Here is a 21,709-nt window from a genome sequence, read left to right on the forward strand (position 1 = left end):
TGCCTCCACAGAAAAAACTTTAGTTTTTACATGTGAGCTCTGCAAGCCGAAAATAAACAAAATTTCGACTTCAAAGAATTCCAATGGCAATCTAAGAACCCATCTAAAAGTGAGTGCTTCTGTTTTTCTAACCTATGCTATATCCTGCAAGTTATCCACATTGTAAATGCCACATTATTTAATACATTCTGTGAACATGAACATTTCATTTAATGTAATGCTTCAATGCTCATCCTTGCCAGAATGAATGATTAAAATAATAGTTAATTAAAGTTAAGCTGATAATATAAATGATCTATGGCCATACAAAAAAAAGAAATAAGTCCTAGGCTTCCCAAGTAGGCAAAAAGTATCATTGCTGCCTGAGGAAGAGTTTTACAACACATTGCCAAGTAGTTTGTAAGTTTTTAAGCTAATTGTATGTTCCTTTGCCTAAACAAAAGATGTACAAATGGAGATGTGAAGGCATTAAAACTATTATTTTGCATTGCATAGGTCTCCAGCCTTATTTTTTTCTATCTATGAACCATTAAATGTTCATTTTAAATGCTTATGTTAACTCGTATTGTGACTTGTGTGTCTTTCCTTTATATCATTAGAGGGTGCATAAACCCACATTTGATAAGATGGAGAGACTCCTGCAGGAATCAGGAAGGAAAAAAGCAAGACCATCTTCAGATGAGCCTCAGCCTGGAGGATCGGGAATGGAGCAAGCACGTTCAATGGACAGATTTGTCACAAGTAGTCAAACAGGGATTGCCCTAATGTCACAGGAGAAATTCAACAAACTAACGGTTAGATTTGTTGTGCAAGGAGTGCATCCATTTAGTATTGTTGAGAGACCAGACTTTAAAGATTACATTAATGAGCTGGTACCTGGAAGGCAGCTGCTGTCAAGAAAGACCCTGGTGAGGAGGGTGGAAGATGACTCTGGGCATATGAAGAAAAACCTATGCACTACTCTCTCCAAGCAAGATTATGTAGCTACCACGACAGACGCATGGTCAACAAATAACAGGAGCTATCTGGGGGTCACTGTCCATTGGATAGACCAAGAGACACTCCAGATCCAGTCTGCAGCGCTTGCTTGCCGTAGATTAATAGGTAGACATACATTTGATGTATTAGCTGGTTTGCTGGAGGACATCAACAGTGGTGTCCCATCCAGTGCCGCATGTGAGCGGCTTTTCAGTGTTGGCAAGGACATTTTCACTCCCAAACGCAACCGCTTATCCGATAAGAACTTTGAGAGACTGCTCATGTGTCGCGTCAACAAGCGGTTCTGCCCTGGCATATAAAAGAATATAGGCCCAACTTTCTTTTACAGTTAAGTTACAGTTTAGGTAACTTGTGTTAAGTTAAGATTTATCATTTATGTATAGGTGTGGGCGTGTGGCTATCAAGAGACCATTATTATTTTTACAGTTAAGATGTGTTAACATTGACGATCAAATGCCTTTTATTTGTGTAAGTCTCTAAGTCTTTTTTTTTTTTTTTTTTAAATAAAACTCAGTTGAGAGGCATATTTCAGCTGGCATCGTGGCATGTGACTTTTTTGTAGGATATTATATTTTGTTTCATATACACGCATGTACATTCTCAATTTAACGCTGAAAAATAAAAAGTAGCTGAGCTACTTTGAGCTACTTTTTCCATGTAACTGTAGCTTTACAAGCTACATCTCTCCAGGGGTAGCTATGTAGCTTGATCAAGCTACTGCCATGCCGAGCTACTTGTAGCTTTACAAGCTACGCTTTCAAAGTAACTTGCCCAACACTGGCGCCACCATGAGGCCACAACCTGACCTGCCCTGGTGGAGACCTGTGCCGATTGGCACTTTGTCTAGTTTTATTATGTGACTTGCATGTTAAGGTTTCACTGTTGGATCTTAAATACTTGCTATTTTGCTATATGCTTATTTTATCTCTAGATAGACCTACTAAGGTCTATCTAATGTATTTATCTTGTATTTGTGGATTTGTTTGATGTGTACAGTAAATATTTCTACTGAGGTGGTGGTGAGAATTGACTCTTCAAGTCATTACAATGCAGGTGCAAATCGTTAGAACACTAGAGACAAGACAAGGACAGCTCAGTAGCTTTATTGCCAAGTTCCATACAAAGGCTCAGGCTCTCTCGGCCCACAGCCGTATGTAAACTGAAAATAAGAAACTCACCAAGTGACAATAACACAGTCACAGGCCCAGGCCGTAGCGTAACGGTCTGGGCACCGGACTGGTGATCCAGTCGCGGTGTGCCGCGGGTTCGACTCCCGGACCCGACACGGCCTTTACCGCATGTCATCCCCCCATCTCTCTCCCGTTTCCTGTCAGCCTACTTTCTATCCCTTAAAAAATCAATAAAGGCGTAAGCCGCAAAAAAATATCTTAAAAAAAAAAAATATAACACAGTCACAGTATCGGCATAAACAGAGTCAAGTCAACTGCATCTGAGCTCTGTTTGCCATCAGTGCTGTTAACCGACAGGGTGCTGGTGGAAATTGGGTTAAAGGAGAAGATAATCTGATATGATGATGGCATAGTTTTCTGGGGGTTATTACGCTAAGCGGCGCGTGCAGGGATGCCCCCCCATTAGGCCCATATATTCATCCTGCCCACCCTAGTGGGCCAGGCTACAACCGGCCCAGCTAGCCTTGTGGTCTAAGGAAGCAAACAACTTTACATAGTTTGGTATGTTTGGTATTCATTCTGTTTTGTAATTCAATCTCCGGTACCTTTCAACATATATTAGAATGTTATATATTCTATAGCGTTATGCCAGACATGTTATATAATTGAATCAGCTGAGAAACAGCTTATGAAAACCTTTTATATTTTGCATTATTTTGTTAATTTGTTTTTGGTTAGGGCTAGTTTATAATGTAAGGATTAGCTTATTAAACTTTCATTTCGTGGGTGGCAGTCTGGCAGAGACAGATGAATAGGATGAGAGACAGGCGAGGCTCATGATGGATGGTCTCATTCATTGTCACCTGTCATCTGCTCCCCTCTTCATTTTATTCCCCTTCCTCCATCCATCCATCCGACCAATCCATCCATCCATCCAGGGGTGTAGTGGGGGGTATGCGGGGGAGCGCCATCCTTCCACTAAGAAAATGCCTAAAATATGTTTTTTTACTTTTATGGATACAATCAAGCATTGTAAACCCTGTTTCTAAATAGGCTATACACGTCTGCATGTTTTAATAGTGCGTTGCGCGCAGCGCACGTGCACGCAAATGTGCGTGCATGTGTGCGCGTGCACGTGTCTTTGGGACGTCCCCCCACTTCTAAAAGTAGCACTACAAGACTGCATCCATCCAGATCCATCCATCCATCCAGATCCATCCAGAGGTTTTTATGATACAATGGGAGCATGTCTCGAACAGGAGCAGCACTGCTGGTCTTTTTTATTCTCAGGTAAATCTATGCAAATAGCTTTCTTAGGCCATTCCCTTAATAGTATTTGTATGCCTTCAAGATGAAGTAATGAAAAAAAATGTGTTCCCCGCTGCTTATCGCTGCATAACAATTTTGTCTACTGGGCCGTCCACACTAATCACTAATTATATTTATAAAGATATTGTAGGAGCATCTTACTTTCGCATATGTGTGACTAAATGGCGCCCCCACTGGTTGCCTTGGAAAATGGCACCATGGTTCCCTTTAATTAAGCCACAGGCCCACAGCTGTGAGTGGAAAGACGCCAGTAGTAGAGAGCACGCATCGCACAGTACAGCGCAGTTTGAATTGAAAGAAAGAAATACTTTATTATTTGTTTATTTGAACCCTGCGCTCGTCTGTTTTTTTAGACCTTTATTTAGTATTTAGTCTGGACGGAGCCTGTTCTTGTTTTGTTTTCCCCGTTTTTATTTTGAAACCTTTACACTCACACACAAGTTACAACACAAACTCCTGCCATAGATCAACCTTAGTTGCAGTCATCGTCAATCAGCATCGACAACAAGTGAGTAAACAACAAGACGCCCAAGTCTTGTGAGCGTGTAGCCCATGTCTAAAATACTTTAAAACATACTTATAATACATTGTAATTGCTTATAACACTGTATAATTATAGTTTTAGCACTTATAAATACTCGAAATGTTTTACAACAATAATAATAATAATACATTGTAAAGTATTTTATAATGACCTACAAGGTCAAGTATCATAAGACTTTGCTGGTCACTCACAGATGTTGAGGGTCATGTCAACGTCTGGCTTTCCCCGTGATGTCATGTGGCAGCCAAGTCTATTGACTTATAGAGGGTATGTGGTATGTGCATGGCTGCATGCATAAAGTGACTGGAAAATCTAGTGGCAAAGTGAATTTAACGTCGTTTAATGCAATCAGATAGGATGTATGTCAAGGCCAGAAAGTAGTTTTTTGCCACTCTGTAGGCGTTTCTGCATAACTTCCTCTGTATGGTGATGTCACATGCATACCCTCTATTCATGCCTCCCACAGACGTCATGTGGCAGCCAAGTCTATGAACTTTGTGCATGCTTCACACAAGCGTGATTTGTTTTTTCACACAGAATATAATGTTGTATGTTTTTGAGGGCCACTAGCCCCTCCTATCCCCAGCTTTGTGTGCATGTGAATTTTATCGATGATTTGATTGTCTGATCGCCCCAGCGATGATTTGATTGGCTGAGCAAAGGGCAGAAATTTGAAGATGCCAATTGCGATTGGCCGGAATGTGATGATGTATGATGATGATGTACGATGATAAGAGCGCCCCTCACTTCACACAAGTGTGATTTATTTGTTTATGAAGAAAATAATGTTGAGAAAAATGAAATAAATAAAATGAAATGTCAATGTTTAATATGTCCTTTTAGATAATAACAAAATACAAATAGTTATTGAGATATTAAGGTTGCACAGTTTCCCTTCTATCATACAATATGTGTGAGGGAACAGACAGAACGGGGAACACAGATGTACCTAGTGATTGCCGGGCCAATTAGGCAGTTGCTAAAAATTCTATCCCTACCATTCATGCAACCTTTTTTGTGTTGGGAACTTGAGGTTTGCTCTTGTGGCCATCATTCCTGATAGTTTGTGTACAGTACCATGGGCCTTCCTTCTCGTACACTGCATACTGTGGAAACAGCGTTACTGGCTCTGGAGGTACAATGGCTGTCTCAGTTTAGTCCCCAGCTCCTCCAGGGTTTGTTTAGATCGAAGTCTCCTAGAGCAAGACACTGAACCCCAGACTGCTCCCAATGTTTGGTGCCTTACATGGTTGCCTCCACTGTTGTGAATGGGTGATGGAACACACAATGTGAAATGCTTCGGATAAAGGTGCAGTATGTAGTGTACGCAGACCCGAACCTCCAAGGTTTCTGGAGATCCCACGTGCCGCCTTGGGATCGTACATCCGTGATTGTCGGCTTAAGTCTGACCTCAGACCATTTTCATTGTTTATCCCAAACAAAACTGCATGAGCTCTTTCAGGAAACTCGCCATGGCTGAGGAGTCTCCGGCGATAGAATTATTTCTTAAAATGTCAAATATAAATTATAGGTCTTTAATATAAAAAGTGTTCAATAAAGTTTACACCTCGTTACTGTCTGTGCTGCTGAGCGAGTCTGAGGGAGCCAGGTGGTCCGAGTGTCCCTGTGGGGAAGTCAGGTTCAGATAGCCCATCTCTGCAGACCAGGACAGAGGAGAGGAGGTGGCCTCTGCCTGCTTGATCTTGCTGCTCTGAATGATGTCCAATAATCCTCTCATGTCGGAGTACCCTGGCATCTTCCCGCTAGAGACCGGATCAAAAACATTACCGGTACATGGATTTGATGTTAGCTGTTTTGCCACATACTACCAGCCCTGACGACAAAAAAGTATAGTCATTTGTATTTTAAAACAAAATGTGGACGCCAGAGAATTCAAACCTACCTGGAACTTTGCAGAGGGCTAGATGTGAGGAAAACACTCTTTGATGCTTCCTGCAGACAAAGAGGATTTAAAAGATCATACCATACGATCTCTCACCGCATCTATCAGAAATCATTCCTTTAGTATTGTTAACCCATTTAGGCCTGACCTCCAGTTTTCTGAAATAAATATTTTCACGATTTTTCAAAAATAGCAGACCTACAAGCTACGAGCTTGTAGATCTGCTATTTTTCAATAGCTAAATTATAACATAATGTTTAAAACACCAAGGGGTTCCTGACAGGACAAATGCTACCACTACACCTCCTCTTTCTGACTGACAGAATGCTTTCCCGTTTAAATCATCTATGAGTTAGGATAGGCAGAGACAAAAAAATATGAATCTGTCGGTCATAATGCCAAAAGGTCACCTTTTTATCAGTTTTTTTTTAATGTCGGTCAACAGATGTATGCACCAGAAAACAATGTAAGGGAGACTAATCCACAAAAAGCGAATAAAGTCTGAAATAAAGTCTGCCCAACTACAAATGAACCGATTCTACCCCATAGGCATACACTGTTTCAATACCTCTGCAGTGTGCAGCAGTTGGATATTTCGCAGACTGCGTTCCAGCGATGCAAGCCGATTAGACAGCTGAAGCGTTTTATTCTCCAACATCTTGTTTTCCTTCTCCAGGAAATCCACCCTAGAGATGAAAATGTGAAACATCACTCTTGTCAATGTAGACGGTCATATGAACACAGACCGGTCAAATGTGCAGAAAATGTAGAAAATCATGATTGAGCACTAATAAATGCCTTTGTGTTTCACATTTATAGGCGGGTAAGGACAGAGTGGAGAGGAAGCATAGGACCAGTACCTGCGTTTAGACAGAGAAGCTGCTGAAACGCTCTCTTTCTTGATGTCCTCCTCCTCACTAAGCCTTTTCAGTAAGTCCCTCTTGTCAAACAACAGCTTGTCACTCGCCGCTGTGATGTTTGCAATCATCTCTTTCTCCTGGATAGATGGAATTGACGGAGATCATAATTAGAGTTCTCTATCGGGTGTTTTTTGATTATTAATAATTGTTCAACACAATGCAGTGCATGACTATAACAGGATAAAGAAGTCTAGATTCACCTTTGCTAAGGAATAGACATACAAAGACACGTTCCTCTCCAAGTCCTTAATCCTGTCGTCACGGCATTGGGTTTCATCCTCAAGCTTCTGTTTGGCTCGATGGAGTTTGGCCTTTAGCTTTTCATTCATCTCATGGTACTTGCTGTTAGAAACAGAGCATCAAAATCTACACTTTCTCTCTTTCTGAATGATGGAGAATGAAAATAATATAGCATTAGATAATAATATCGTATAGTATTGGTACTTTACGTTCTCTCTGAGTCTAGACATCGCAGGGCTTCACATATCTCTTCTTTAAGACTCTCACACTCATCCTGAGTGGCCAGCAGGCACGTTTCTGCTTCTTGATTGTCGGTGCACACCTGTTGCCCAAAATTAGACATTGTAAGTAAGGCATATAGTTTCTCTCTACGCGATATGTATGTCACAGGAGTGGCATGTGCACAAGCTTCTACAGTTGTGGTATCTGTTAACTGAATATTGTCTATTGTCACTTAAGTAAGCCTTGGGAACTAATGGTTCCCGAATCCCGAGCCCTGTGACCTATAGGTCAGGAACCTACTTCCGGTTTCCTTAGCACAAGGCAGCTTGATGTCCAAGTAGGCACGAGTACCATGTAGACGGGCATTGGGTACCATTTTTATTTCTGCCCAGGGATTTGCAGCCTCAACTTCCCATTCTCAGGGTGGACACTCTAACCACAAGGCCATTGAGCTGGTCTATTGTCTCTTAGAGACTCCCTTTTGTAGTTGAAAAGTAAATTAATTCAGACCTATGGTGTGGCGTGAGATCAGCTTTCCTAAATGTGGGATGCCTTCCCTGCCAGACCATGTGCTTACTTTGTCATGTAGTGTCTGTGGGTCTTTGGCCTGTGTCACGGCGGAGGCCTCCAACTTACTGAAGAAGTTCACCTCCTGCTGCAAATCTGTCTCTCTCTGTGTCCACAGGCTTCTGACAAACACACAGTACAGTACATACAGAATATATATTGTGCAAGCCTTACATGTGGCATTTAAATGTTTTAAAGGCCTGAAACATTATGGTGATAGAATAATAGCCTACGTTTGCTCATGGGAGACATTTTCATTGGTCCATGCAGTGAGATGATGCATGTCGCCATGTGAGTTCTGGAGCTGCTCCTGCAACCTCTGAACCTGAGAGGAGAAAAACATGGTTTTTACTTTAATATTTGAACCACATGAACCGTAACATCCTTTTTCTGGGCAGTTCATAATAGGCGAACATTCTGAGAAAATTGTAGCTCTACAGGCTCACATGTCACGCTGCAAAGTGTTGAGCTTGTAAATCTCCATACACAGGGCATAAATGGACACAAACCCCACACACACAGATATGAACCATTGTCTTTTCGTTTTACCCTTGCATGGTGTGTTGTCTCAAACCCATGTGCGGAAAAATAACATTTAATTAGTAGCATTGATTTGTTATTGCTAATTCATTGATTGTCACTCACTTCTGTCTCCATGGACACTAGACATTGAGCCTGAAGGTTGAACTTTCCCTGTAAATCTCTGAATGCCTGTTTGCTCTGGGTCAACTCAGCTGCCTGGAGCTAGAAACACAATACCAAGTAAACAAAGGTTTCATACAAGGCTGCTGGGCCGCAAGACAAATTACAGTGCGAACTGACAATAAAGTACTATCGTATCATATCATAAACATTTCAGATCACATCTATCACACACATCTATCTATAAATGCACCAAGTCTCTGTATGTCTGTTTATGTATGTTTAGGGTGCTAGTTTTCACCACCTGTCCACAGGAGACTTTTCAAAAAATACATTAACACAAATCACACCCGTGTGAAGTGAGGGGCGCTAATATATTAAAGTCTAACTCATGTTGATTAGGTGATGTAAAACAAACATTAAACGTCATTAACAATAAAGAGACAATATGACATAAATTTTCCCTTCATTGTCAATGGCGTTTACACTTTACAAAACAAACTAAAGACAAACATTAAACCTGTGTATAGAGTGCTGGCGCCCCTCAAAAACTCAATCAAGTACAGAAAAAAAGGAATATATACTAATAATAGTGTGTAATAGTGTCTAATGTCTGTGTGTAATCCACATAACTGGAGAACCATTCGACCCACCGACTTCAAATTCGACACACGCGTTCCACACCACCACAGGGGGTGCAGTGGCTGGTGTCGAGTCGAGTCCCTGCCCAGGGTCCGATTATGGATTTGGCCTGTTCTGACATCATTCAGACGTCTGCATATATACTCCATATTTGGGCATCCTGACAAAGAACTCCATATATGGGCATAAAAGGGACACAGACATAATATCTGGGCGGGGCATTCATTTCCAACTTGCATCGTTCCAAGTAGGCCAGTTCCCAACGCTGTAGAGGCTCCAAAGGGCACCTCTCTAGTAAGTTAAATGTTTAATAATACACTTAATCTTTTTTAATGGGTAATTATGTCACGGTATGAGACAGGTGTTGGACCGAAATGCAGAACCACACAGGAAGGCAGGCAGATGAAGTTTAAATGACGATTTATTTACCAATACCAACACAGGACATACATGGGCTGGACACACCATAACAAACTATATTCAAGCAGGGAACACAAGGAACTGAGGGTATAAGTAGACACAGGGAAAACCACACACAGGTGAACAGAACTAACAATCAACACTGGGATAGGCTGGGAGACTAACTGGACACAGGTGGAGAAAACTAGATAACCCAGGGAGGTGAGACAACACAGGAAACAATAACAATGGAAAACAGGAAACACTAAGACATCACTACAAAATAGTATACAACAGACAAATCATGACAGTAACTCCCCCCAAGGAATGGATCCCAGACATTCCAAAAATAAATCCCTGCATACTGAGTAGGGTGGGTGGAGGGGAGTCGGAAGGAGGGACACGGGGGCACAAAACTAACATAGGACTGCCAGGACAAAACACTAAAAAGACAGATCTACAAGCTCAAAACAAGTAGTAACAAAACACAGGACTGGCTCTTGGCAGGGCCTCGGTGGAGGCGAGCTGCAGCGGTGGGGCCTCGGTGGAGGCGAGCTGCAGCGGCGGGGCCTCGGTGGAGGCGAGCTGCAGCGGCGGGGCCTCGGTGGAGGCGAGCTGCAGCGGCGGGGCCTCGGTGGAGGCGAGCTGCAGCGGCGGGGCCTCGGTGGAGGCGAGCTGCAGCGGCGGGGCCTCAGTGGCGCTGAGCTCTGGCAGTGTGTCGCTGTGTGCCATCTGGGGTGGCGGTGGCCACGGCTCAGCGTCGCTGGGCGGCGGTGGCCGCGACTTGGCGTCGCTGGGCGGCGGTGGCCGCAACTCGGCGTCGCTGGGCTCCTGGACTCTGGGCAGCCAGTTGCACTGGCTGGGCCGATGGTGACCCCGACCCCACCTTCTCCTGGCAGACCCAAGACAGGCAGGTTCAGAAAGCACCGGGTCAGGACAGGCAGGTTCCATACTTATGAATCCAAGTCTTACAGCAGGAGCAGGCTGGTCACAAGCCAACTGGAGGCTAGTAGGCTGGGTGCTAGCTGACAGGAGAGCAGGCTGGGAAGCAGGGCAAGCTGGAGTGACAGGTTCATGCTTGGATAGCATAGATGCTAACAGAGTTCTTAATTGCCTGGCTGTTCCATCCACCAGTTGTGCAAACTGTGGATTCTTTTTCATAAACAGAAAAGTCTCTTTCAAGGCCAACCTGAGAGCCATCTCTTGCTGCTTAACACAATCCGTTGCATTAACGGCATTAACGTAGCTGTCAATGACTTGCAGATCCTCATCAATCCCCTGGAGTTCTGCTGGGTCCATGTTGGCTTGAATATACTGTCACGGTATGAGACAGGTGTTGGACCGAAATGCAGAACCACACAGGAAGGCAGGCAGATGAAGTTTAAATGACGATTTATTTACCAATACCAACACAGGACATACATGGGCTGGACACACCATAACATAAACTATATTCAAGCAGGGAACACAAGGAACTGAGGGTATAAGGTATTACTTCTAGATTTAACGGCTGCATTTGACACGATTGATCATTCAATTTTAATACAGCGTCTGGAGCACTGGATAGGCCTGTCTGGTACGGCCCTGTCCTGGTTCTCCTCCTACCTACCTAAACAGAAGTTACTTTGTCAATCTAGCCGAGTTTGACTCAGACAAACACGACATCAGTTCCGGTGTTCCACAGGGCTCGATTCTTGGTCCTCTGCTGTTCTCTTCTGCCATTGGGCGAACTCATTACCAATCACGGAGTCAATTTTCATTTCTATGCTGATGATACCCAACTATATCTTTCTGTGGCCCCAGATGATCCATGTGCTTTAGACCCGCTGTTGACCTGTCTGTCTAGCATCAAATGTTGGATGAGTGAGAACTTTCTCAAGCTAAATGAGGATAAGATAAGTTCTCATAATCGGTTCTAGCGAGCAGAAATAATCAATAATAAGCAGACTTGGCAACCTGACTGTAGAAAGTAACAGTACAGTAAAGAACCTGGGGGTTATTATTGATTCTGAATTGAATTTTAATTCACACATTAATCATGTTACCAAGATTGCCTTTTTTCACCTTAGAAATATTGCACGAATCAGAGCCTATTTGTCCTTGGACGATGCAAAAACGCTAATCCACGCCTTTGTTTTTTCTCGGCTTGACTACTGCAATGCGCTCTTGTCAGGACTGCCTAAGAAAACAACTGACGGACTACAACTTGTCCAAAATGCAGCAGCTAGAGTTGTAACTAGAACTAAGATGAGAGAACATATTACTCCAGTTTTGGCATCACTGCACTGGCTTCCTGTTGTTTTTAGGATTGATTTTAAAATTATTTTACTTGTCTATAAAGCTCTCAATGGTCTCGCACCTCCCTACCTACTTGACTGCCTGCCTAAATATGTCCCAAACCGGCCCCACTGCTGGCCTGCTCGCTTTGCCTAAAAAAATGGCAACTAAAAAATACGGGGAAGCAGCTTTTTGCTTCTACGGGCCGTCGGCATGGAACAAGCTCCCACTGTACCTTCGTCAGGCAGCCTCTGTAGACATTTTTAAAGCTCAGCTTAAGACCCACCTCTACAACATTGCTTTTAAGTGATCTTTATTTTTTTATTTTTTTTATTCTGCTTGTTTTTAATGTCGTTGCCTTATTTTATCTGTTCTTATCTTTGTACCATTGTCCTATTGTTTTAACTGCTTGCCTGTTTTAATGCTGTTTTGTTTTGCTTTTATTATCTTTTCTGCTCTGTAAATCACTTTGAGCTACATTTATGTATGAAAGGTGCTATATAAATAAAGTTTATTATTATTAAGTAGACACAGGGAAAACAACACACAGGTGAACAGAACTAACAATCAACGCTGGGATAGGCTGGGAGACTAACTGGACACAGGTGGAGAAAACTAGATAACCCAGGGAGGTGAGACAACACAGGAAACAACAACAAGGGAAAACAGGAAACACTAAGACATCACTACAAAATACAAGTATACAACAGACAAATCATGACAAATTATTCTACACGGATTGCAGACATGAAACTGTACAGTAAAAACCTACTTTAACAAGTTCATTTGCCTGGTCTGCCTGGGCCTGTACAGTTAGCTGCTGGTTAGCTTGTAATCGCTGCTCCTGCAGCGCAGCTTCCATTTGGCTCACTTCCTTCTGAAGTGCTACCACCTGAGACACAATATGTCATGAATACAATAAATTCAAAAATGTAGGTCGTCACTGAATGTTTAAAATACAATATGCAAAGTGATTTAGTTATATAATGGAAGAATTGTCCCTATTGGCAACAACACACCCAAGCAAAACATCACATCCCCAAAGTTCAATACTTTGACCTTTATTCTACCTTTACATGCTCAGAATAGGCCAAATAGTAGAAAACTAAAAACAGCTCCTTACCATAATTATGCCATCATGGTTAATGGCAAAGCCATACGTTTTGGTGTAGTTATGGATTCAGATCAAGATTAATTAATTGACATCAACAATGTCAGCCTATTATCATCTCAAATATATCAAGAAGCAAGATTCATGCAAATTGGTTCCAGCAGCTTAGACTAGTGTAATGGTACTCTCTGTGTGTTTAAAGGCCCTTCTATGCCTTATGTAAAATCACCAATGTCTTAATTAACAGGCATGATATCTGACATTTTGATCTCAACTGTCTATCACCCCTACGAAAATTAAGCTTATAACAATGTGTACGCCATTTTGAAGAAGACTAATATGACTTTTAAAGATTATTAATTTATCAAGCAATAGCCTATCATCTATGCAATCAAATAATACTAATGTTCCCAGTACAACCTTGGAATATTTGATACTGGTAAGTAAATTGAGTAATATGGTGACAGAGGGTTAAATGCAGTGAAACTTACTTTAGCTAGTATATTTGCCTGAGATTCATCCTGAGTCTGTACGGGGAGGAGCTGCTGCTGACCAGCCTGTTGCTCCTTCTGCAGGCATACCACCTGGGACAAACGCATAGAAACGTGATCTCAACATTGAGCGTACAAAATTACATAAACATACACCTACACCTGTCCACAACCATGGAGACTGAGGTTCAATTCTTCTACAGTGCCTCCGGATTAGATAGACAGAGTTGCGACATTGATGGGGGCAGAAAACAGCCCGGTCACGAGCCCATAGACTCCAATGCATTCCGTAAACGTCCTGTTCACCAATAGAAGTCTATGTAGAAGAACCGCAATTGGACTGGCCCCATGAAGTTGTCGTAACTCTGTCTTACTCTATTGCTCTGGTTCCGGGTTTTCCAATGAACACACATGGCTGGGAAGAAGCAGGCTGGGCATGGCGATCTCTGTAGCTGCGATGGTGATTCCTACAGGTTGGCCGGGCGCCTGTTAAGCAGGGAGTGGAACTGTGAGGGATATTGAGTTCCTCCACATACATTACTCCCTCCTGGTGACACTCAGGTGGGTGGACAGACTGGACAGTGTGGTTTTTTTATACCCTCCCCCGACTAGCAGAAGGGGTTGGCAGTGACGGAGAATATAAACATGAAAAATATATAGAGAGGTGATGACTTACTTTTTTTACAGGAAAGTGTATTTATTAAACTAATAATAAAACAATCATCTTAAATACTAAAATAGACATGATAGACATGTATAAATAGGCCAAGCATGTAGGTAGGCACTGGCTGTGAATGAGGACAGTTTGTATAAAGTGATGCAAAGTGTCATGAATGGCTGACTCATCTTCAAAGTGCTGTCCCATTTCTTTCACAACAATTTGGAGCCCTTGCAGCCTCTCACCCTCAAGCACTTACAGCTGACGTCATTAAAGTCAATGAGGGTCCAGGGCTCAGGGCTTGAGGGAGGCAATTGGGATTGGGCCTAAGTGAGTGTGTGTGTGTGTGTGTGTGTGTGTGTGTGTGTGTGTGTGTGTGTGTGTGTGTGTGTGTGTGTGTGTGTGTGTGTGTGTGTGTGTGTGTGTGTGTGTGTGTGTGTGTGTGTGTGTGTGTGTGTGTGTGTGTGTGTGTGTGTGTGTGTGTGTGTGTGTGTGTGTGTGTGTGTGTGTGTGTGTGTGTGTGTGTGTGTGTGTGTGTGTGTTGGGTGCCTTGCAAGAAAGTAGTAGGCTATCTTTCCGTGTCAGCTCCCCCTGCTGGTCACCTACCGTCTCTTGACAGGACCTTTTCTCTGCATCCAGGGCGCGTACCCTGGTCCTCAGGGCTCTGATCTCCTGGTCCAGGCGGTCGTTTAGCTCTTTGGCTTTTCGTAGTTCCACCATGTCTACAGGATAAAGGATAAAATACAAGTTTGTGTGTGTGTGTGATTACATTGAACTTTCTTACATGTGTGTTTTAATGGAAAACCTTACCATGTTTCTTCAGTTTTTCCACTTCTTGTCTGAGCTTCTCTACCTCCTGCTCAGCTCCCTGCAACTCGGGCTCTGAAAACGTGTGCCGGAGTTAGAGTTAGAGATGATAGCTTGTGCCCTATGATGTTTTTGAGCAGTGTCATAATGTAATACTTTGCTTCCATATTGGAGGAAGTTTAACAGTGAAATGGTTTTATTTTGGTTACCTACTTTATATACTGTAGTCAAACATGGAATATACAAGTGTGTGTGTGTGTGTGTGTGTGTGTGTGTGTGTGTGTGTGTGTGTGTGTGTGTGTGTAGTCTGCTGCCCCTTCTTATGAAGTCAAGGAAGGTTTTATACTTCACATTTTTGCTAAATCTCTCACCGTAAGCTCTCTGAGTCAAATGGGCAGATTCTAGCTCATCTGTCAGACGGCGGATCTCTTTGTGGGCCATGGCCAGTCGACGGGATCCCTCATCGACATCCCTCTCCAGACGGGCACACTCCTGCTCCAAACTGACCGCAGACCGCTGCATGGCCTCTGCCTGAAGACGGCAACAACCACACCAAATGAGACAGTCAGTCGGCCTGAAGGATAACTGTGAGTTGAATTGCATGTTGACTGTTGCATGAGCTGCCATGCAAGAAGGGTTGGATTTGGGAAATATAGTCTGTCTGGTATGTTTGACATTCACATTTGATTAAAGAAAATGTTAACCAGACCCTGGCATCTGTACTTTTTGGCAAATTTTGGAGAAAATAAAATCAACAATAACAAAAAGAATAGAAAATCTACAAGCTCACATGTGGAATGGCTATTTTTACAATTTGCCATAATGAAGAATAGGTTTCAAGTGGTTGAGAAAACCCTGCATGCAAGTGTACATGTACAGTAAGCACATGAGAACACTTGAACACTGCCTTGTTACTGATGCTGTGATCTCTCAAGACAGATTAAGAAGAAAGAACAAACAAACAAACAAAAGGGTTCCCGGATTGCTGATGCTGTAAAAGGCAACTCATAAATGCCCCAGGAGGCTAAGAATTCCATTTACCGGGGCTGTTAATAATTGTTAAAGAAAGAGAAACACAGCAGAGGAGATGCTGTTATAGAACACATGCAAAGAGGACCTCACATTCATGCTTTCACATGAGTTCTAGACAGAAAGGAATGCCAGTAAATGTGGCTGTTAAAAATAATGTATACCCTCACAAAAAAGGTCCACAGCATGAATAAGGCTTTACGCTCTCAGTGAAAACTTTTGTTTCAGTGCCACTTTCATTCAGTTTGCTGCCCCCCTCTTGTTTCGCATGCAGTAAGGTTACCCAATCAATGGACATACTGGAATAAAGGTGGTTTTGCTCTGAGCAGCTTTGTGCAGTCCAAAGAGTTTCTTCCATTGGCTCTGGCCAGGCTGTGGTGCCACCATGTGGGGAGACTGTGGGATAGGTTTAGACAGTGGTGGTATGTTTCCCTGTTGAGATGGGTGCAATGAGCAGTTATCACATGAGTTGCTGCAGCAGTACATGGAGAAGGTGGTCTCTTCAAGACACAGAAATGGACAATTCTCTCATACAAGGAAAAGCATTGAAGCATGCTCAGTCCTCACCACTTGGCCAGGCATGCTATTGGATTTTACATAATGCAGGAGCCAGGAAGTACATATTTTAACAAAAGAACAACATGTCTGAAATGGCTTTAAGTAGCTGGAATCCAACCGGAAGAGCTATGACCAGCACTTTCAACAAATTTACAATATTATCATAGTGCTAAAACTAACTCAAATAAAACCATGTTCTGGTAGCACAGGGGGCTGATGCAGTGGCAGTGCTCAGGGAGTTCCACTTACCTGGCCTGGATGCTCTTTAAGAGCTTTGGCCTCGGCCTCCAGCTGCTTAACTGGTGAATTGACTCCATGACCCTTGGGTCTGTCACTTTCCAGGGAGGCTCTCTCCACAAGCAGGTAAGCTACCTGTTCACTGGGGCTGCAATGGATGATCTCTGCCAGACCTTGCTGGTACAGCATCTCAGCCACCTCACTTATCTGGGCATCTGGGCAAGTAGAGTAGACAAGTAGAGGAGTGAGGAGTTATTTACGTAAGGCAAAAGCGAGTATAAAGTAACTCATCCTCTATGCCGCAATGTAGCCTAGACTAAGAGTTTGCAATAGCAGGGAAGGGATCAGAGAGTTGTCAGTTAAATCCTAGCTGCGGATATCTATGGCGTGGGGGTTTTTTACGTGGAGAAAACAAATGCCACAAGGCCAGTGTTTCCACTTATAAGAGATAAGAGATAACTCATTGCATTGCATGCATGATGATGAACCCCAACTATTTGAGTGACGGTGACCCCATGAGTTATCATATTGTAACACCACCTTCAGGATGAGTTATCATATTGTAACACCACCTTCAGGACAAAATATCAACTTATCAAAGAAGATATCTCACAATCTTGGGCCCATTTTGAGATGGGTGTTTGGGTGTATAAGGAGAAGCAAAGGGCTGACCGCAGATAAGAGAGGCTTATTGTCAGTATCAGCCAGGGTGCGGGACTCGGGAGTCTATCCCCGTTTCACAATGCGCTAGACCTGAGTGTTTTACCAACTGAGCTACCTGGACACTCTTAGCGGGGCTCTTACAATTAAGACACTTACAATTAACGTTTTTGCTACAATGTATACATTTTATCAGAGACGCCAAAACAGACGTTATTTGTGTTGTCACCTTAAGGCAGCCACTATTGTACAATATTCCCATTATTTACATGAACAGTAAATAAGCAGACCTTTATTTTGAGTTCCGATGGTATAAGAATGTTGAAAAAATAAAGGTTTGCCTGGACTGAGGCAAACCACTAAATTGTCATAAAAGTTATATCAGGACAAAAGTTAATGTTTTGACCAACCTTGCAGGAACGTGATGCGATGTAGCTGTAACCTCAGCTGGTCATTTTCATCCTGGATCTCCTGTGCCAAAGCATCCTTTTCTGCTGTGAACGTACGGATTTGCTCCAGGGACTTACGCACCTGAAAGACACAGGCAACCTGTCAACTCACTCAGGCCATACTGGTAACACACACACATTCACTCATTGTTGTGCTTGCTACTCGCTCCCTCACCTCACTCCTTAACTCATGTACTAAAGAACTGCAGAGAGAATCACAACTGTGGCATAGAACAGTGGTTCTATTCCAGTGGTTCTATGCCATGCCAAGCCCACCAGAACCACTTGAACTGTGGCATAGAACAGTGGTTCTATGCCATGCCAAGCCCACCAGAACCACTTGAACTGTGGCATAGAACAGTGGTTCTATTCCAGTGGTTCTATGCCATGCCAAGCCCACCAGAACCACTTGAACTGTGGCATAGAACAGTGGTTCTATTCCAGTGGTTCTATGCCATGCCAAGCCCACCAGAACCACTTGAACTGTGGCATAGAACAGTGGTTCTATTCTAGTGGTTCTATGCCAAGCCCACCAGAACCACTTGAACTGTGGCATAGAACAGTGGAACAGTGGTTCTATGCCAAGCCCACCAGAACCACTTGAACCCTAGCATTCGCATTCTGCGTATTTCATAACGGCTAAACATTCTGTGAAAATAGCAGATATACAAGCTCTTTCAGATCGGCTATTTTCAGCAAAGTGATATATAGTGAAAGACTCCTGCGGAATCAGGGTCATCAAAATATGGCAAATAGCCTATAGAGAGTCTATATTTTTGCCACTGTGGCATCCAGTAATCATTATAATCAAATCAAATCACGTTTATTTATAAAGCATATTTGTATATATTTCGTTGTACCAATGTGCTATAGGCCTACATAACATTTCATCAGCACAATGTCAACAAATACAAACAAAGGCCTAATAAGAACAGAGGCATATTAAAGTGATCATTAAGACAATGAGATAAGAGGGGGAAACAGGAGGAGGATTTGAAACAGCTAGGCTGCATTTACAAACCTTCAACTTTAAAACACATATAGATTCTATCAATGATCACTTACCTCAGTCATCTCCACAATGTGTTGCGAGTGCTGTGAATCCAGATCACGACTCACAGTGACCAACTGTCTCTCTCTGTGTTGGAGGGTATGCCACAGGAAGCACAACTGACCCTTCAAGGGGGTACTAGGAGCAAGTCCTCTCTCCTGGAGCCAGCTGGCAACCTGGTCCAACTCCTCCTCCTCCAAGGCATTGCCATTGATTGATTGAAAATGTTATTAGAGTAAGTATACAGTTCGGGGAAAACACAGGTCAATGCAAGGCCTGCTAAAAGGATTGAAATGTACCCAGAAAAGTACAATGGCTTGTTTACATTGGGGTCCGACTCCTCAGAGAGACACAGCATTATAGTATTGATTGGTGGAGGCAGAGTAGCCAATTGTTTATACTGAAATGAGACGTTTTAATTGATTGATTGGATCAAATAGTAAACTCAGCAAGGCAGATGGCTTCTTGGTTAGAGTGGGTGACAATATTATCACACGAAAAGATGAAATTACCTACCTAGGTTCCATCCTGGAGGCCAATCTTTCCGGTGATAAAATGGCCACCAACGTAATCAAAAAAGTCAATCAAAGAACAAGATTCCTTTACAGGATCTCCTCACTGGTCAGCAAAAACACCTTGAAGACCTTAACAGGAGCCCTCGTACAAGGTTTCTTTGACTATGCATCCACCTCTTGGTACCACAGCACCTCAAAGGCCCTTAAAACAAGGCTCCAGACCTCCCAAAACAAACTGGTCAGGCTCCTACTTGGCCTCACCCCCCGAACCCACCTCACCCCTGCCCACTTTGACAGGCTGGGATGGCTTAGGGTCGACGACAGAGTACAGCATCTTGCAATGGGTCTGGTCCACAAGATTCGATACACCACCAAGATACCCATGTACCTGTCTAAATACTTCCTTAATGTAAACGAAGTCCACACCCACAACACCAGAGGGAGTGCAACAAACCATGTACAACCCAGATTCGGCACAAACAAGGGACTAAATTATTTTCGCTCCTATGCCACCAAAATGTGGAACGCCCTACCAACAGTCATTAAGACATGTGAATCCCTTGACTCCTTCAAAACCGCTCTCAAAGGGCACCTACGGATGGCTGCAATTCGAAACTGGCCTCTGTAAAATCTGAATCCCCCCCACCCCCCCCCCCATTTTCCCTCACTGTATATTGTATCTTTTCCCTTTTTTGCTTCCCATATGATGAATTCCTGTTCTGTACTTTAGCTACATAGAAATGTCTATTTGTATGTCTCTAAATGTCTGTATGTCTTTAAATGTTTTGATGAATTGAACAATGTGGACCCTGTTGTAAACAAGTGTAATGCTTAATTGGGTCGTCCACTCACAGTTGACAGTCTTTGTATTGAGTTTGTGCTTAAAATGTACTGTAAATTCTACAAACTGTTAATAAATATTTCAATCAATCAATTGATTGGTTGATTGATTGAAATTGTATTCACAGTTTGTAGGGGTAGGCTTACAGTTCAAACGAAAGTAGGCTAGAGCATTTAATTATAACCTGTCATACCGTTTTCTTTTCATATGGGAAGAGGTATAGTTTTACATTAGAATCGGTTTCCAATACTGTACAGCAGGTACATTTCTAATATCGGCTAGTGATTTCATTTGGACAAATTTACATAGACCAGGTTGGATAATCGACGCGGATGGAGCGCGCTGAGTTTTAACTTGCGCGCGTGTGTGTGTGTGCGCGCGTGTGTGGGGGTGAGTGAGTGGCGTCACTGGCGTGTTTGGTCACGAGTGCATTTATAAAGCGAGCGGCGCCGCGTAACATCAAAGCGTTTAGGGAAACGTGACAAACCCCACAGCTGTGTGGTGAGCTTTGGCACCGCAGTGTAGCCTACTGTATGGATAACGTAAACACACGTTCTTCTATCCTGACCTAAACTCGACTGCGCGTCCGAGACGGACACTGAAAATAGGAGTTTACTTTGGCTTTTAACATTGTCTGTAGCTGGTCTTAAAACCCATAAACTAAAGCAATTTAAGTTGAAGCGAATGCTTTGCATTTTCTCCCGTCTGGCTGGCTGCTCTAGCAAACAACTGCTCATCAACTCTGCAGCCCACTGGGACTAATCTGGGACTGAGACAGCTGTGCATGCTTCTTCAATGTTGCAGCTGCTGCGTCTCTTATCAACGAAACATACATTCAACTTGTAGTTGGTGCAGTTCCCAGTGCGAATAAGCTGCCTATAGACCGTATAGGCCTACGTATAAACAACTTTTAGGAAATGGAGGGAAATTAAATAATCTGTTGCTTACCTCTTGTTGCTCCATCTTGAACCCCGAAAAATGTTTTTCACTTTTTTTTCAGTAACGATCCCCGGACCCGACGCAAGACATTGGATGTGTTTCAACAGCACATTATAAAATGAAAAATATTCTCATCGCATATCAGAACAAGATTAATGACTCTCTGAGTCGAACAACACACGGACTAGGCTGAGTGGAGCAGCGCTCACGTCTGTCCTTCATGATTGTTAATGTTAACGGTACAAGACAAAGAGTAGAGTAGGCAGCGGGCAGCAGCTCTGGAGAATGGAATGAAGACACAGTCAGACACACTGCTGTGCTGCTGCTTCACTTCACTGGCCAAAAAAGGAAAACGTTTTGACCAGTGAGACATCTCATTTGAGCTGATTTTCTTAAGAACTTTTCAAACAGTTGCATCATTTTTGTGCACTGCTAAGACAAAACACTTGGGTAGTTGGTTTAAATAACGGTCTGAGTGAGCATTTAAGAGGCCAGCATGGAGTTAGTTAGGTTAACTCCATGCTCTTACAGACCAGCCTATTTGTGGCT

At 43.0% G+C, this 21,709-nt stretch overlaps 1 protein-coding gene across 2 annotated transcripts; it reads right to left on the reverse strand.

Moving 5' to 3' along the window:
• Positions 1 to 4,078: 4,078 nt before the first annotated feature.
• LOC310862850 (uncharacterized protein) lies at positions 4,079 to 21,368 on the reverse strand. 2 transcript variants are annotated; one of them, XM_083770955.1, is made up of 19 exons: positions 21,170 to 21,368; positions 18,880 to 19,059; positions 17,776 to 17,896; positions 16,718 to 16,920; positions 16,211 to 16,306; positions 15,253 to 15,412; positions 14,885 to 14,956; positions 14,681 to 14,796; positions 13,417 to 13,509; positions 12,587 to 12,706; positions 8,500 to 8,598; positions 8,088 to 8,179; positions 7,865 to 7,976; positions 7,275 to 7,387; positions 7,026 to 7,167; positions 6,766 to 6,902; positions 6,474 to 6,591; positions 5,906 to 5,955; positions 4,079 to 5,765 (listed from the first exon to the last, which is right to left on the reverse strand). In XM_083770955.1, exons 1-19 carry the CDS (start codon positions 21,182 to 21,184, stop codon positions 5,564 to 5,566), a joined length of 2,241 nt encoding a protein of 746 aa, XP_083627081.1. In that variant the 5' UTR covers positions 21,185 to 21,368; the 3' UTR covers positions 4,079 to 5,563. The 2 variants fall into 2 exon arrangements, with proteins under 2 accessions (XP_083627081.1, XP_083627080.1); XM_083770954.1 differs by having other exon boundaries at positions 16,211 to 16,342.
• Positions 21,369 to 21,709: the final 341 nt, after the last annotated feature.

Source organism: Protomyctophum parallelum (assembly GCF_964188405.1).
Source record: "Protomyctophum parallelum genome assembly, chromosome: 8".
In the NCBI taxonomy this organism is placed as follows: Eukaryota; Metazoa; Chordata; class Actinopteri; order Myctophiformes; family Myctophidae; genus Protomyctophum; species Protomyctophum parallelum.

Excerpts from the sequence above, each read along its gene's own strand:
- LOC310862850 (XM_083770954.1), bottom strand. Across the intron at positions 16,343-16,717 it reads TTAAAGAGCATCCAGGCCAG|GGAAACATACCACCACTGTC; the intron begins GTAAGTGGAACT and ends CCATCTCAACAG. Across the intron at positions 8,180-8,499 it reads TAGTGTCCATGGAGACAGAA|GTTCAGAGGTTGCAGGAGCA; the intron begins GTGAGTGACAAT and ends TTCTCCTCTCAG.